This window comes from Carcharhinus amblyrhynchos, chromosome 8 (assembly GCF_965287045.1).
Source record: "Carcharhinus amblyrhynchos chromosome 8, sCarAmb.v2.hapA, whole genome shotgun sequence".
Classification (NCBI taxonomy): domain Eukaryota; kingdom Metazoa; phylum Chordata; class Chondrichthyes; order Carcharhiniformes; family Carcharhinidae; genus Carcharhinus; species Carcharhinus amblyrhynchos.
In genome coordinates, this window is record NC_137331.1 from 108,625,012 (window position 1) to 108,640,874 (window position 15,863).

Sequence of the window (15,863 nt, forward strand, 5' to 3'; positions counted from 1 at the left end):
GCTGAGCAGAGACTGATAGCCAAGTTCCGCACACATGAGGACGGTCTCAACAGGGATCTTGGGTTCATGTCGCACTATCTGTAACCCCCGTGACTTACCTGGGTTTGCAAAACCTCACTTACTGTACTGTCTGGAGACAATACACATCTCTTTAAACTGTGATCAGTGCTCCTACCACTCACATTGTCAGCCACTTCAGGTCTTGAACAGCAGGTTAGGTGTAAGGATTCGCATTTTAATCAGTAATCTCTAAACTGTCTGTGCTTTATATGCTCTGTCTGAGGCCAGAACTCTCCATTCACCTGACGAAGAGGGTAACCCCTCGAAAGCTTGTGAGAATATTATCAAATAAATAGGTTGGACTAAAACCTGGTGTTGTCAGACTTTTTACTGTGTTTACGCCAGTCCAACGCCGGCATACCCACATCATGGCACTTAAATCCCAGGGGGACTAATATCTTGGCGGGAAGACTGGCTAAGGCTATCGGGGGGGACTTTAAACTAGAAAGGATGGGGGGAGGGAATTGCGATGGGGAAACTGGGAGGGAGGAGGTTAGCTCCCAGGTAGGGGAGGACCGCAGGCAGTATGGGAGGGAGGTTAGACAGGGGGTGGAGAAGGGAAATGCCCAGACTGAGGGGCTGAAGTGTATATATTTTAATGCAAGGAGTGTAGTGAATAAGGTAGATGAGCTTAGGGCGTGGATTGCTGCTTGGGATTGTGATGTGGTGGCCATTACGGAGACTTGGATGTCTCAGGGACAGGACTGGGTACTTCAGGTGCCAGGTTTCAGATGCTTCAGGAAGGACAGGGAGGATGGCAGAAGAGGTGGTGGAGTGGCACTGTTGATCAGGGACAGTGTCATGGCTGCTGAGAAAGACGATGCCGTGGAGGGACTATCTACTGAGTCTCTGTGGGTGGAAGTTACAAACAGCAAAGGGTCGAAAACTTTGCTGGGTGTATTCTATAGGCCGCCCAATAGTGACAGGGAAGTTGAGGTACGGATAGGGAAACAGATTCTAGAGAGGTGTAGTAATAATAGAGTTGTCGTGATGGGAGACTTCAATTTCCCAAACATCGACTGGAATATCCCAAGGGTAAGGGGTTTGGATGGGGAGGAGTTTGTTAGGTGTGTTCAGGAAGGTTTCCTGACACAGTATGTGGATAAGCCTACGAGGGGAGAGGCTGTACTTGACCTGGTACTGGCAAATGAACCAGGGCAGGTGATGGATCTCTCGGTAGGAGAGCATCTTGGGAATGGTGACCATAATTCTATCTCCTTCACAATTGCATTGGAACAAGATAGGATCAGGCAGGCTAGGAAGGTGTTTGTCTGGAGTAAGGGAAGATACGAAGAAGTCAGGAAGTTACTTGGACAAATAAACTGGAAGGAGGCGTTCTTAGGGAAAAGTACCGAAGGAAGGTGGCGGATATTCAAGGAATGTTTGTCTGGAGCTATGCGTGACAACGTTCCGATGAGACAAGGGGGTTTTGGTAGGTCGCGGGAACCGTGGTGCACGAAGGCTGTGTTGAACCTAGTCAGGAGGAAAGGGAAGGTGTACAAAAGGTTCAGGGAACTAGGAGAGGTTAAGGATCTTGAGGAGTATAAGGACTGTAGAAAGGAGCTTAAAAGGGAAATTAGGAGAGCCAGAAGGGGTCATGAGAAGACCTTGGCGGGTAAGATTAAGGAGAATCCCAAGGCCTTCTATAAATATGTGAAAGGTAAAAGGATGAGAAGAGAAGGGATAGGACCTATAAAAGGTGAAGGGGGAAAGGTCTGTGTGGAACCAGAAGAAATGGCAGAGGTGCTCAATGAGTACTTTGCCTCAGTATTCACGGTGGAAGCTGATCTGGGAGATTTTGCTACGGATTTGCAGCAGATGGAAAAGATTGAGTTTGTGGATATTAAGGTGGAGGATGTGTTAGAACTTTTGAATTCTATCAAGATAGATAAGTCGCCGGGATCAGATGGGATATACCCCAGGATACTGTGGGAGGCGAGGGAAGTGATTGCAGAGCCCCTGGCGATGATCTTTGCGTCGTCAATGGAGACGGGAGAGGTTCCGGAAGATTGCGGATGTAGTCCCTATTTTCAAGAAAGGGAACAGAGATAGCCTGGGAAATTACCGACCGGTGAGTCTGACCTCAGTGGTTGGCAAGCTGATGGAGAGGCTTCTGAGGGACAAGATCTACGAGCATTTGGAGAGGTTTGACATGATCAGGAATAGTCAGCATGGATTTGTCAAGGGCAGGTCGTGCCTTACAAGCCTAGTTGAGTTCTTCGATAATGTGACTGAACACATTGACAAAGGAAGTGCCATGGACGTGGTGTACATGGACTTCAGCAAGGCGTTTGATAAGGTCCCTCATGCAAGACTTCTTGAGAAGGTGAGAGGGCATGGGATCCAAGGGCCTTTGACCTTGTGGATCCAGAACTGGCTTGCCTGCAGAAGGCAGAGAGTGGTTGTGGATGGATCTTTTTCTGAATGGAGGTCAGTCACCAGTGGAGTGCCCCAGGGATCTGTTCTAGGACCCTTGCTGTTTGTCATTTTCATAAATGACCTGGATGAGGAAGTGGAGGGATGGGTAAGTAAGTTCGCCGATGACATGAAGGTCGGTGGTGTTGTGGATGGTCTGGAAGGATGTCAAAAGTTGCAGCAGGACATAAATAGGATGCAGGACTGGGCGGAGAAGTGGCAGATGGACTTCAACGCGGATAAATGCATAGTCGTCCCATTTTGGCAGAACCAACGGGATGAACGAGTACACTATCAAGGGCAGGAGTCTTAGTAGTGTTGAAGAGCAGAAGGATCTTGGGGTCCGGGTCCACAGGACTCTTAAATCGGCCTCGCAGGTGGAAGAGGTGGTCAAGAAGGCGTATGGTGTACGGGCCTTCATTAATCGAGGGATTGAGTTTAGGAGTCGGGAGGTAATGCTGCAACTTTATAAGACCCTTGTCAGGCCTCATTTGGAGTACTGTGCGCAGTTCTGGTCGCCTCACTATAGGAAAGACGTAGAAGCTATTGAAAGGGTACAGAGGAGATTTACAAGGATGTTGCCTGGACTGGGAGGCATGCCTTATGAAGTTAGGTTGAGGGAGCTGGGTCTCTTTTCCCTGGAGAGACGAAGGTTGAGAGGTGACCTGATAGAGGTTTATAAAATGTTGAGAGGAATGGATAGGGTGGATTCTCAGAGGCTATTTCCCCGGGTTGAAATGGTCGCTACGAGAGGACACAGATTTAAGGTGCGGGGAGGAAAGTACAGAAGTGATGTTAGGGGTAAGTTTTTCACTCAGAGGGTGGTGAGTGAGTGGAATCGGTGGTGGTGGAGGCGAACTCGCTGGGGTCTTTTAAAAGACTTCTGGATGAGTATATGGGGTTTTATGGGATTGGGGGTTATAGATAGGTGTTGATGTGATCGGCGCAAGTCGTGGGCCGAAGGGCCTGTTTGTGCTGTAGTGTTCTATGTTCTATGTTAAAAGATAAACAATACAAGCCTTTAGAAACAGAAAAGGTCTGTTATGGTTAACTATTTTAGATATAGATTGTAAATTCTTCTCAGAATAACCTTCATTTTCAAAACTTTGAAACTTCAATTGTTTAGAGAGACGAAATTTATCCAAAATTATCAAGAACTTCCCCAAACTGCACTGCCAATTGTTACTCAATGTTGTAATTGAGATATATATCCTCAAATGTCCTCAGGTCACTTGAGCATCATGTTCTCAATTCCCTTCCTCTGAATGACAAACTCAAGTTACCGCTTGCACAAATAAATGAGTTTGAAACTCCTCCCTGCATTTATGTTCTTACTAGCTCTCAGTTTCAGCTATCATTGTCAAGTGAAACTGTGTAAAAAGCTGCTCTCCTGTCTGACATACCCCACCGTCAGTCCCGTACAGTGGAGTGTGCCAAAGACATAATGCAGCAGCTACCCTCAAACTCAGACTTCAAAATAAATGCAAAAACATCAGCGCCATTAAACAGGGCAAATAAAAACCATCATCACCGAGAATTGTCCACTTAGACTACTCGGCAACATTTGATTTGATCTCAAGAGTGCTATCAGCATTAATGCTGCATGCAGGGTCATTGGAAATGAGCAAAAATTCTATTTGCTGGCCAGCCCAGGATGCCAGGAATGGTACCAAGAAAATGTCTGACAGTTGCAGTTCCAAATGTGTCTCTGTAGAAAACCTTTATCCAACTGATCCTGCTGGCAGGGCCAGGACAGAGGTCAAAATACACTACCAACCTAAGCTCCTGCTACTTTTCCATTTCTGGTGGCTATGTGGAACTGAGGAGGAAATATACATCTTTTGAGGTTCCACTGATCATGCTTTGTTTTTATATATATGGTACTATACTTACAGAGTTAACTTTATTAAAGTAATCAATGTGGCAGCCCATCAGGAAAGCAGTTGGTGCCATCAGAAAATCCATCATCCCTTTGGACAGGACAGGCACATAGGTATGTTGCCACTGAAGTGGGTGAAGGTAGAGAATAAAACATTCAGCGATGAGTGTCAGCAATGCCCAATCAGCTGACACAAAGACAATCCTCTGTTCTACTAAAATGGATGTCAGGATCTGAAGTAGAAAGAAAATTAGATAATTATCAATACCTGGTACTTACCCCCTCTTTTCCTCAAAATCTCTTCATTGCTGCACAAACATTAGCATCTTAACATTAACATCTTGTGTTGTCATGTTCAATTGCTACAAGTTAACTAATTCATTTGTATAATTAAATTGTGTAATTAAATAAAGTTTGTTTTGTTAAAAGCTTCCAAGTTTTTCAATAGAATCACATCTGGGGTGAAGTATCTTATCCTCACACTAATGCCATAATAGAAAATTGTTAGGGTCAATTTGGCTTCATAATATATTTTGGGTTTTCTGGTCTGTTACCCTAACACTATTTATTTACTTTATGAAAGCTATGCACATTCAGATACAGAACCTTTAAGTTTTGTCTTTTTGTTATCTTTGTAATATCTAACAGGTGGCATGGTGGCACAGTGGTTAGCATTGCTGCCTCACATTGCCAGAGATCCAGGTTCAATCCTGGCCTCTAGTGAGTGCCTGTGTGGAGTTTGCATGTTCTCCCCTTGTCTGCGTGGGTTTCTTCTGGGTGCTCCAGTTTCATCCCACAGTCCAAATTAAGGACCCTACAGCTGAGGTAATAATCCAGAGATTATGGAGGCTTTTTAATTTGGTGCCTTGTTCTTCACACTGAGAATGCAGAACGTCTTTCCTTGTCCCATCCATGTCATTTGTGCCTACATGTAGCTTGACAACTTTATTCTACCTCCCAAACCATGTTCTTCCTAAATCTGCGTGGATTTCCTCCGGGTGCTCCCACAATCTGAAAGATGCGCTGGTTAGGTGCATTGGCCCGAACATGCGCTGGACTGTGGGGAATTTCACAGTAACTTTATTGCAGTGTTGATGTAAACCTTACTTGTGACTAATAAATAAACGTTAACTTTAACTCCTTTTCACCTGTTATTCCTAAATGTCAAATACCCTTGAATGTCTAATCCCAGTCTTGGTTGCCTTCAGTTTATTTCTACTTGTTGTGAATGCTGCATCTATGCAGCATTGAATAGACATTCAGATGGAGACTCTTAAATTTTGCCTTTAACTTTTTTTTTCATATTTTGACTCAATTTGATGCCAGCCTTCATTTCTGCTGCCTTCCAATTTCATTTACTACTTTTCTTCCGACCATTACCAACTTTGTTTCTCTCCTACCTGATTTTCCTCGAGTTCCCAACCTCTACCAAGCCAGTTTGAACACTATCCAACAGTGCTAGCAAATCTCCCCAAGACAATATCAGTACTAATCCTCGTAAGCTGTAATTCGTCCTTCTCGTACACATCCCATTAGCGCCAGAACCAATCCCAATCCTCAAAAATCTAAAGCTCTCCCTTCTGCACCATATCTCGCCACGCATTCACTTCTTTTTTTTCCAAATTCTGTACTCAAGGATGAGTGGCATTGGGAGCAATTTTCTTTGCAGTCTTGATTTTTATTCTCTTTTCTACCTCATTCCTCTGTCTGTTGTACTAATGCGGATGACGACCTCTGGCTGTTTACCCACTCCCTTAAGAATGTCCTGCCGTTGCTCCGTGACATCCTTGACCCTGTAGCAGGGAGGCAACACAACATCTTGGAGCCACATCTATGACTGCCAAAATGCCCATCTGCTCAGAACTACTGAATCACCTACCACTATTGCTTGTCCACTATTTCTATCCATTTTCTGCAACTATCTGTGGTGCCATTGGCTTGGCTGTAGCTGCACTCTGAGGAATCACTGCCTCACCAGTATGCAAAAAAGGAAAACCAGTTAGCAAGCAAGATGAACTGGGGAACTCCTGCACTGCCTGCCTGGTCCTTCTATTCATTCCCTGTCTGCACTCTGCTCACCTGGTGGTGTGGCTACTTCCCTAAACACATTTTCCATGTACTTCTCATGTGGATATAGCACAGCAAGTCCATCTCCAGCTTGAGCTCCAAAATCAAGAGCTCATGTTTCTGCAGCTAGTAACACTTCCTACGCATGGCTGTCCAGCTGAGAGAAGCATCAACAATTTCCCACATATCACAGAATGATACCACGCAACCATGCCATGCCTCAACTTAACCAGGCTATTAATTATAAACTGGAGGCTTGAAAATAGAATTACTCACCAGCTACTTATCAATCTGATCATCAATCAATCTGAGTGCTGTCACTTATTGTTCCTGACTTCTCAAGTTTCAACTCTTCCTGTGCTGCATTTCCACCAGTTGTTTTTTATGCCCCATTCAGGTCTTGCCCCAAACCACCAATTAGCTGATTACTTATTTTTTAAATGAGATTTGAATAATGCCTCACCTCACCATCACATACCAGGAAATACAGTATAGGGTATTGTTGTGACTGCATCTCGAGTACTACGCACGGTTTTCGTTCCCTTACTTAAGAAGGGACTGCCTTAGAGGCAGTTCGGAATTTGATTGATTCCAGGAATGCAGGACTTATCCTATCAAGAGATATTGAGCAGTTTAGACCTAAATTTGTTGGAGTTTAGAAAAATGAGGAGATCTAATTGAGTTATATAAGATGTCAAAAGGATTAGACAGGATAGAAATAGAGCGAATGCTTCCCCTTGTTGGACATTGTCGAACAAAAGGCCATTGTTTTAGGCTAAGGGGTAAATGTAAATTTAAAACAGAAATGAGGAGAAATTACTTCATTCAGAGAGTTCTGAGTCTGTGGAATTCTTTACCCCAGAGAGCAGTAGATAATGGAACTGAACAAATCTGAGGAAATCAATAGCAATGAAGCATTATGGGAAGCAGACAGGAAGGGGGAGATGAGGCTGAGCTGAGATCAGCCATGATTCTACTGACTTGTGGAGCTGGCTCAAGGGGACTGAATTGCCAACTCCTGCTCCTAGTTCATGTGTTATATTAATATACTATATTAAACAGTAGTACTACAATAAACATGATAACTTAAAAACAAAACAGAAAATACACCACCTTATTTCCCATCTCTTTAGCTAAAGAAACTAGTGAACCAATGTGTAAACTCATAGCAATGCTTTTAAAATATTCCAATATAATCCATTATCATTTAATCAGAAAATCCTATTGAAAAAAATAGCAAAATTTGCAGTATAAAGGGCTACACAGGAACATAAAGTATGAAGGAAATGCTGATTACAATAATGTATTAATCAGTCCTGTGTGGTGTTCTACAAGTTGAAATCCAATGCAATTAATAAAAACAGAAAATAATTATGGGGGATTTCAATCTACATATCGATTGGTCGACCCATGTTGGATGCGGTGGGCTTGAGGAAGAGTTCTTGGAATGCTGCCAGGATAGTTTCTTTGAACAGTGTGTGTTGGAGCCAACGAGGGAGCAGGCTATCTTGGATCTGGTGTTATGTAATGAGGCAGGTAGAATTAGGGACCTTGTGGTGAAGGATCCTCTTGGGAAGAGTGATCATTGTATGGTGGAGTTTCTGATGCAGATGGAGGAGGAGAAAGTGGGTTCCCGGACACGTGTCCTTTGTTTGAACAGAGGAGAGTATGATAGGATGAGAGAGGAATTGGCGAATGTTGATTGGGGGAGCGCATTGGAAGGTAGGTCTGCTGAGGAACAGTGGAGGATCTTGAAGGAGATCTTTCTTGGTGCTCAGCAGAAATTTATTCAGATGGTTAAAAAGGATCGTAGGAGGAGAGATAATCAGCCGTGGATATCGAAGGAGGTAAAGGGAAGTGTTAAATTTCAATCACTGTACAGGGCACTGGTGAGGCCACAGCTGGAGTTTTGGTCGCCACAATTGCGCAAGGATATTTTGGCCTTGGAGGGAGTGCAGAAGAGGTTTACTAGGCTGATACCGGAGTTGAGGGGGTTGAACTATGAGGAGAGGCTGAATAAACTAGGCTTGTACTTGTTAGAGTTTAGAAGAATGAGGGGAGATCTCATTGAGACATAAGATGATGAATGGGATAGATAGGATAGAGGTGGAGAGGCTCTTCCCGCTCAGAAAGGACAGTAGGTCTAGAGGGCACAGCCTCAAGATAAAGGGGAGGTGGTTTAGAACAGAGTTGAGGAGGAACTTTTTCACTCAAAGGGTGGTGAATCTCTGGAATTCTCTGCCCGTTGAAGTGGTGGAGGCTACCTCGCTAAGTATATTTAAGACGCGGGTTGATAGGTTTTTGATAGGCAAGGGGATTAAGGGTTATGGGGAGAGGGCGGGAATGTGGAACTGAGACACGACAGATCAGCCATGATCTTATTGAATGGCGGGGCAGGCTCAAAGGGCTAGATGGCCTACTCCTGCTCCTATTTCTTATGTTCTTAAATTAAAAGCGGATGCGTTTAGAGTAGCTAAGAGTAGTGGGTGAGAAGAGGATTGGGAGAGGTTTAAATATCAACAAAGAATGACAAAGAAGTTGATAAAGAAGGGTAGGATAAACTATGAAGCTGGGCTAGCGCTTAATATAAAAAAGGATAGTAAGAGTTTTTATAAATATATAAAAAGGAAGAGGCTGACTAGGGTGAACGTTGGACCCTTAGAGGATGAGAGGGGGGACTTAGTGGTAGGGGATGGGGAAATGGCTGAGGTCTTGAATAACTTTTTTGTTTCGGTCTTCACGGAGGAGGACATGAATAATTTGCCAGGTGTTAGCGATGGAAAGATGGTAGGAGTGGAGGGCCTGAATGACATTATTGTTACTAGAGAGGCAGTGCTCAAAAGACTGGAGGGACTGATTGTGGACAAGTCCCCAGGACCGGATGGAATGCATCCAAGGGTTCTGAAAGAAATGGCGGAGGTGATAGTGGATGCCTTGGTGATTATTTTCCAAACATCGCTGGATTCCAGGGAAGTGCCAGAAGATTGGAAAACGGCTAATGTTACGCCGTTGTTTAAGAAGGGTGGCAGGCAAAAGGCAGGGAATTATAGGCCGGTTAGTTTAACGTCTGTTGTAGGTAAAATGTTAGAATCCGTCATTAAGGAGAAAATAGCGAGGCATCTTGAGGAGAATTGTTTGATAGAGCAGACGCAGCACGGTTTTGTTAAGGGGAAGTCGTGTCTGACGAATTTATTGGAATTCTATGAGGATCTGTCTAGGGCGGTGGATAGAGGAGAGCCGGTGGATGTGGTGTTTCTCGATTTTTCAGAAGGCATTTGATAAGATGCCGCACAAGAGGTTATTGCAGAAGGTCAAGGGGCATGGAGTTGGAGGTAAGGTGTTAGCGTGGATAGGGGATTGGCTGTCAAATAGGAGGCAGAGAGTGGGGGTCAATGGGTGCTATTCGGATTGGCGGTTGGTGACTAGTGGAGTGCCCCAGGGGTCGGTGCTGGGGCCTCAGCTATGTATCATTTATACAGATGATCTGGAGGAGGGAACCGAGTGTATGGTGTCGAAATTTGCTGATGACACCAAGATTGGTGGAACAGCAAATTGTGCAGAGGGTGTGGAAATTCTGCAGAAGGATCTAGATAGGCTGGGCGAATGGGCCAGGAACTGGCAAATGGAATTTAATGTTGGCAAGTGTGAAGTTGTCCACTTTGGTAGGAATAATGGTAGGAAGGACTATTACTTACATGGCGAAAAACCGCAGCATGCGACGGTGCAGAGGGAGCTCGGGGTCCTTGTGCACGAGTCGCAAAAACCCAGCCTGCAGGTGCAACAGGTGGTCAGGAAGGCAAATGGGATGCTGGCCTTCATAGCGAGGGGGATTGAATATAAAAGTAGTGAGGTCTTGCTGCAACTGTACAGGGCACTGGTGAGGCCGCAGCTGGAGTACTGTGTGCAGTTTTGGTCGCCGCACTTACGCAAGGATATTTTAGTGTTGGAGGGAGTGCAGAGGAGGTTTACTAGGCTGATACCGGAGTTGAGGGGGTTGAACTATGAGGAGAGGCTGAACAAACTAGGCTTGTACTCGTTGGAGTTTAGAAGAATGAGGGGAGATCTCATTGAGACATATAAGATGATGAATGGGATGGATAGGATAGAGGTGGAGAGGCTCTTCCCGCTCAGAAAGGACAGTAGGACTAGAGGGCACAGCCTCAAGATAAAAGGGGAGGCGGTTTAGAACGGAGCTGAGGAGGAACTTCTTCACTCAAAGGGTGGTGAACCTCTGGAATTCTCTGCCCGTTGAAGTGGTGGAGGCTGCCTCGCTAAACATATTTAAGACGCGGGTTGATAGGTTTTTGATAGGCAAGGGGATTAAGGGTTATGAGGAGAGGACGGGAATGTGGAACTGAGACACGACAGATCAGCCATGATCTTACTGAATGGCGGCGCAGGCTCGAAGGACTAGATGGCCTACTCCTGCTCTTATTTCTTATGATCTTATGAAAATGCTGATACAACAATAATAAAAATAATAATAATAATACTCAGACAGTCTGGAAGGAAGCATAAATGGAAACAGAAACAAAGTTAATATTTTAGATCAATGATTATGTTACCTCCGTTTAATCGCTCCAAAGATCTGATGAGCATCTATAGTAGCATGTATTTGTGATATTCAGACTAGGCAGGCAGAAAGCTAACTGGATTGAAACAGGTAAAGTAGGACAGATGGAAGGCAGCATGGGAGGACAAAAAGGATAGACAAGTCCTTGAGTGGCTACAAGTCAACAAATTATGGAGCACCAGCAGATGAGGAGAGAGTAGGAAGAGGGAGCAGTGAGGACGTAAAGAAGGGGGAGACATTTAGGAAAATGAAATAAGAGAATTATTACCTTAAAATGCTCATGCCAAAAAGACAAAGTGCATAAATGAAAACTGAAGCTTATGCAGAGTGAATGATGGTATTCCAAATTATGGAAAAGTAGTTACCTGAAGGATACATTTGGGTTTGAAGCAGAGAAAAGGGCTGTGAAGGTCCAAATCTATTATGGGGTATTTAGGATCCTCTCTTGGCGGCAACACAATCTGCAGAGGTTTCAAATCAAATACCTGAGAAAATATAAGAAATGTTCTTTTACAAACTGCAGTTAATACTTAGAAATAAAACATAATTAGACATTTTGGAGGAGCAGTAGAAACAAGTGTTATCTTGAAACAGAGTAAACAGATCTTGAGCTTGAAAGGATTCAACGCGATACACTCTTGTAAAAACAGTCACTTAAGCACCAGGAATTAATGGCGCGGAAACAAAGACCTTCCATTGCATTGCTCCACTGATGATCTCAGGCAAAGTAACACTTTGCAAGTGTAGGCTTTTTAAAAATTCTTTCGTGGTAGGTAAATGTTGCTACCAAGATCAACGTTTGTTTTACATCCCTAATTATTATAGAGAAGGTGGTGGTGAGTTGACTTCTTGAATCATTGCAGTTCATCTGGTGTGCGTAGATCCATAATGCTTGGAGACTGTCCTTGCTTAAGAACATAAGAAATAGGAGCAGGAGTAGGCCATCTAGCCCTTCGAGCCTGCCCCACCATTGAATAAGATCATGGTTGATCTGTCGTGGCTCAGTTCCACATTCCCGCCCTCTCCCCATAACCCTTAATCCCCTCTCTTATCTAAAACCCATCAACCTGCGTCTTAAAAATATTTAGCGAGGTAGCCTCCACCACTTCAACGGGCAGGGAATTCCGGAGATTCACCACCCTTTGAGTGAAGAAGTTCCTCCTCAACTCCGTTCTAAACCGCCCCCCCTTTATCTTGAGGCTGTGCCCCCTAGTCCTACTATCCTTTCTGAGCGGGAAGAGTCTCTCCACCTCTATCCTATCCATCCCATTCATCATCTTATACGTCTCAATAAGATCTCCCCTCATTCTTCTAAACTCCAACGAATACAAGCCTAGTTTATTCAGCCTCTCCTCACAGCTCAACCCCCTCAACTCCGGCATCAGCCTAGCAAACCTCCTCTGCACACCCTCCAAGGCCAAAATATCCTTGCGTAAGTACGGCGCCCAAAACTGCACACAGTACTCCAGCTGCGGCCTCACCAATGCCCTATACAGCCGCAGCAAGACCTCCCTACTTTTATATTCAATCCCCCTCGCTATGAAGGCCAGCATCCCATTCGCCTTCCTGACCACCTGCTGCACCTGCAAGCTGGGTTTTTGCGACTCATGCACAAGGACCCCAATGTCCTTCTGCACCATCGCCTGCTGCAGTTTTTCGCCACGTAAGTAACAATCCTTCCTACCATTATTCCTACCAAAGTGGACCAACTTGCACTTGCCAACATTAAATTCCATTTGCCATTTCCTGGCCCATTCGCCCAGCCTATCTAGATCCTTCTGCAGACTCTCCACACCCCCCGCACAATTTGCCATTCCACCAATCTTGGTGTCATCAGCAAATTTCGACACCCTACACTCGGTTCCCTCCTCCAGATCATCTATATAAATGGTACATAGCTGAGGCCCCAGCACCGACCCCTGGGGCACTCCACTAGTCACCATCCACCAATCCGAATAGCACCCATTGACCCCCACTCTCTGCCTCCTTTTTGACAACCAATCCTCTATCCACACTAACACCCTACCCCCAACTCCATGTCCCTTGACCTTCTGCAATAACCTCTTGTGAGGTACCTTGTCAAACGCCTTCTGAAAATCAAGAAAGACCACATCCACCGGCTCTCCTCCATCCACCGCCCTAGACAGATCCTCATAGAACTCCAGTAAATTTGTCAGACACGACTTCCCTTTATGAAACTGTGCTGCGTCTGCTCTATCAAGCAATTCCTCTCAAGATGCCTCGCTATTTCCTCCTTGATGACGGATTCTAACATTTTACCTACAACAGACGTTAAACTAACCGGCCTATAATTCCCTGCCTTTTGCCTGGCACCCTTCTTAAACAACGGCGTAACATTAGCCGCTTTCCAATCTTCCAGCACTTCCCGGAATCCAGCGACGTCTGGAAAATAACCACCAAGGCATCCACTATCACCTCCGCCATTTCTTTCAGAACCCTCGGATGCATTCCATCCGGTCCTGAGAACTTGTCCACAATCAGCCCCTCCAGTCTGTCGAGCACCGCCTCTCTCGTAACAGTAATGTCATTAAGACCCTCCAGTCCTACCACCTTTCCATCTCTAACACCCGGCAAATTATTCACGTTCTCCTCCGTGAAGACAGAAACAAAAAAGTTATTCAGGACCTCAGCCATATCCCCATCCCCTACCACTAAGTCCCCCTTCTCATGCTCTAAGGGACCAACGTTCACCCTAGCCAGCCTCTTCCTTTTTATATATTTATAAAAACTCTTGCTATCCTTTTTTATATTAAGCGCTAACCCAGCTTCATAGTTTCTCCTACCCTTCTTTATCAACTTCTTTGTCAATCTTTGTTGACATTTAAACCTCTCCCAATCCTCTTCTCGCCCACTACTCTTAGCTACTCTAAACGCCTCCGCTTTTAATTTAACACTTTCCTTCACCTCCTTCGTTATCCACGGCTTATTACCTCTCCTCCTACTGTCCTTTTTGACCATCGGAATAAATTTCCGCTGAGCACCAAGAAAGATCTCCTTAAAGATTCTCCACTGCTCCTCAGCAGACCTACCTTCCAATGTGCTCCCCCAGTCCACATTTGCCAATTCTTCTCTCATCCTACCGTACTCCCCTCTGTTCAAACAAAGGACGCGCGTCCGGGAACCCACTTTCTCCTCCTCCATCTGCACCAGAAACTCCACCATACAATGATCACTCTCCCCAAGAGGATCCTTCACCACAAGGTCCCTAATTCCACCCGCCTCATTACATAACACCAGATCCAAGATAGCTCGCTCCCTCGTCGGCTCCAACACACACTGTTCCAGGAAACTATTCCGGCAGCATTCCAAGAACGGGGCCAAACTGCCAATGTGTCAATTTTAAAACTCAAATCCTTGTTTACAAAGCTCTCTGCGACCTGGACCCTCAGTAATGTCCTCCAACCCTCAGAAATATCTGTAACCCTATAATTTCAGCCTCTTGAGTAACCCAATTTTAATAACACCATCAACAGAGGTATGCCTTCAGTCTTCTTGGCTTTGAGGCCCAGAAGTCCTCCCTGAACTTCTCTTAAGACACTCAAAGCTACTGAACACACTGGTTTCAGCAAAAGCTACAGACCCTGACAATAAACCAGCTGTGGTATTAGAAGTTTGCACTCCGGAATTAGCCTGCCCCAACCAAGCTGTTCCAGTCCAAGCAACACATTGACCTCAAACCACTTTTGAAAATTAAAAAAAAGGACATCCTATCTACAAAAAGCAGGATATATTCAGCAAATTACTGCCCCAATAATCTAATCTCAACCAAAGCAATGGGATCTGTAGTCATCGACCTGAGTACGATCAATACTAGACGCAGTAGTCAGCTTGGGTACAATCAACATTAGGCACTAAGAGTACGCAATCAGTATTACCAAATGAGCTTTATTACTTACTAGCAAGGAGAAACACATTCAACACAATGCAGTACAATTCATACAAATAATTAGCAGTTATAGTTAATTACAGTAAAAGAGAAATGAGCAACTTTCTAATCCTTCATTTGCATACATAGTCCACCAATCATAAAATAGCTTTTTGCCCTTTCATATTCAAAAGAAAACCATCTCCTTCATTAGCGTAATATGTCAATATCCCCTATCTTGTTTTTTGGTATTTGTCGTGGTAATTTGTCTTTGTTTCATCTTGTGGGCAAGGCCGGGAATGCAATGTTTATGAAACTGACAAAGTTACTTGAGTCTCTTTCCTGAATACGCAACCGCTGACCTCAATGAGGCCTCTGTCTGATAATAAGCTTTTTCCATCCTTTCCAAGCCTTGCTGTTGTAACTTAATTTCCATGCTGTCTTCAATTGTGATGTCAAGCTATAATCAATCAATAATAATTTGCTCATTGATGCTTAGTTTGAGTTCTGCCAGGGCCACTTGACTTTTGACCTCTTTACAGCTTCGGATAAACTTGGTCAAAAAAACTGAATTCCAGAGATGAAGTGAAAGCACCTGCCCCAACATCAAGGCACCAAATAACCATGTGCTGTTCAGGAGTTTTGGCAAAAATTGAAGTCAATGGGAAGCAAGGGGAAAAATCTCCACTAGTTGGAGTTATAATACAAAGAAAGTTGGTTATGGTTGCTGAAGGCCACTTATCTCAGCCCCAGGGACATCACCAGAGGAGTTCCTCAAAAGTAATGTCCTATGGGTGGCACGGTGGCATAGTGTTTAACACTGCTGCCTCACAATGCCAAGGACCCAGGTTCAATTCTGGCTTGGGTCACTGTCTCTGTGTGGAGTCTGCATGTTCTCCCCATGTCTGCATGGGTTTCCTCCGGGTGCTCCAGTTTCCTCCCACAGTCCAAAAGACATGCTAGTTAGTTGCATTGGCTGTGCT

At 44.6% G+C, this 15,863-nt stretch overlaps 1 protein-coding gene across 2 annotated transcripts in view; it reads right to left on the reverse strand.

Annotated features, from left to right (window-relative positions):
- The window catches only part of dennd3a (DENN/MADD domain containing 3a), a 134,818-nt gene that overhangs the window by 66,381 nt on the left and 52,574 nt on the right, over positions 1-15,863 (reverse strand). For both annotated transcript variants that reach the window (XM_080194609.1, XM_080194608.1), the window contains exons 7-8: positions 11,360-11,479; positions 4,369-4,587 (exon numbers count right to left, since the gene is read on the reverse strand). In XM_080194609.1, coding sequence (XP_080050735.1) covers positions 4,369-4,587; positions 11,360-11,479 — 339 coding nt within the window. The remainder of the gene's footprint in view (positions 1-4,368; positions 4,588-11,359; positions 11,480-15,863) is intronic.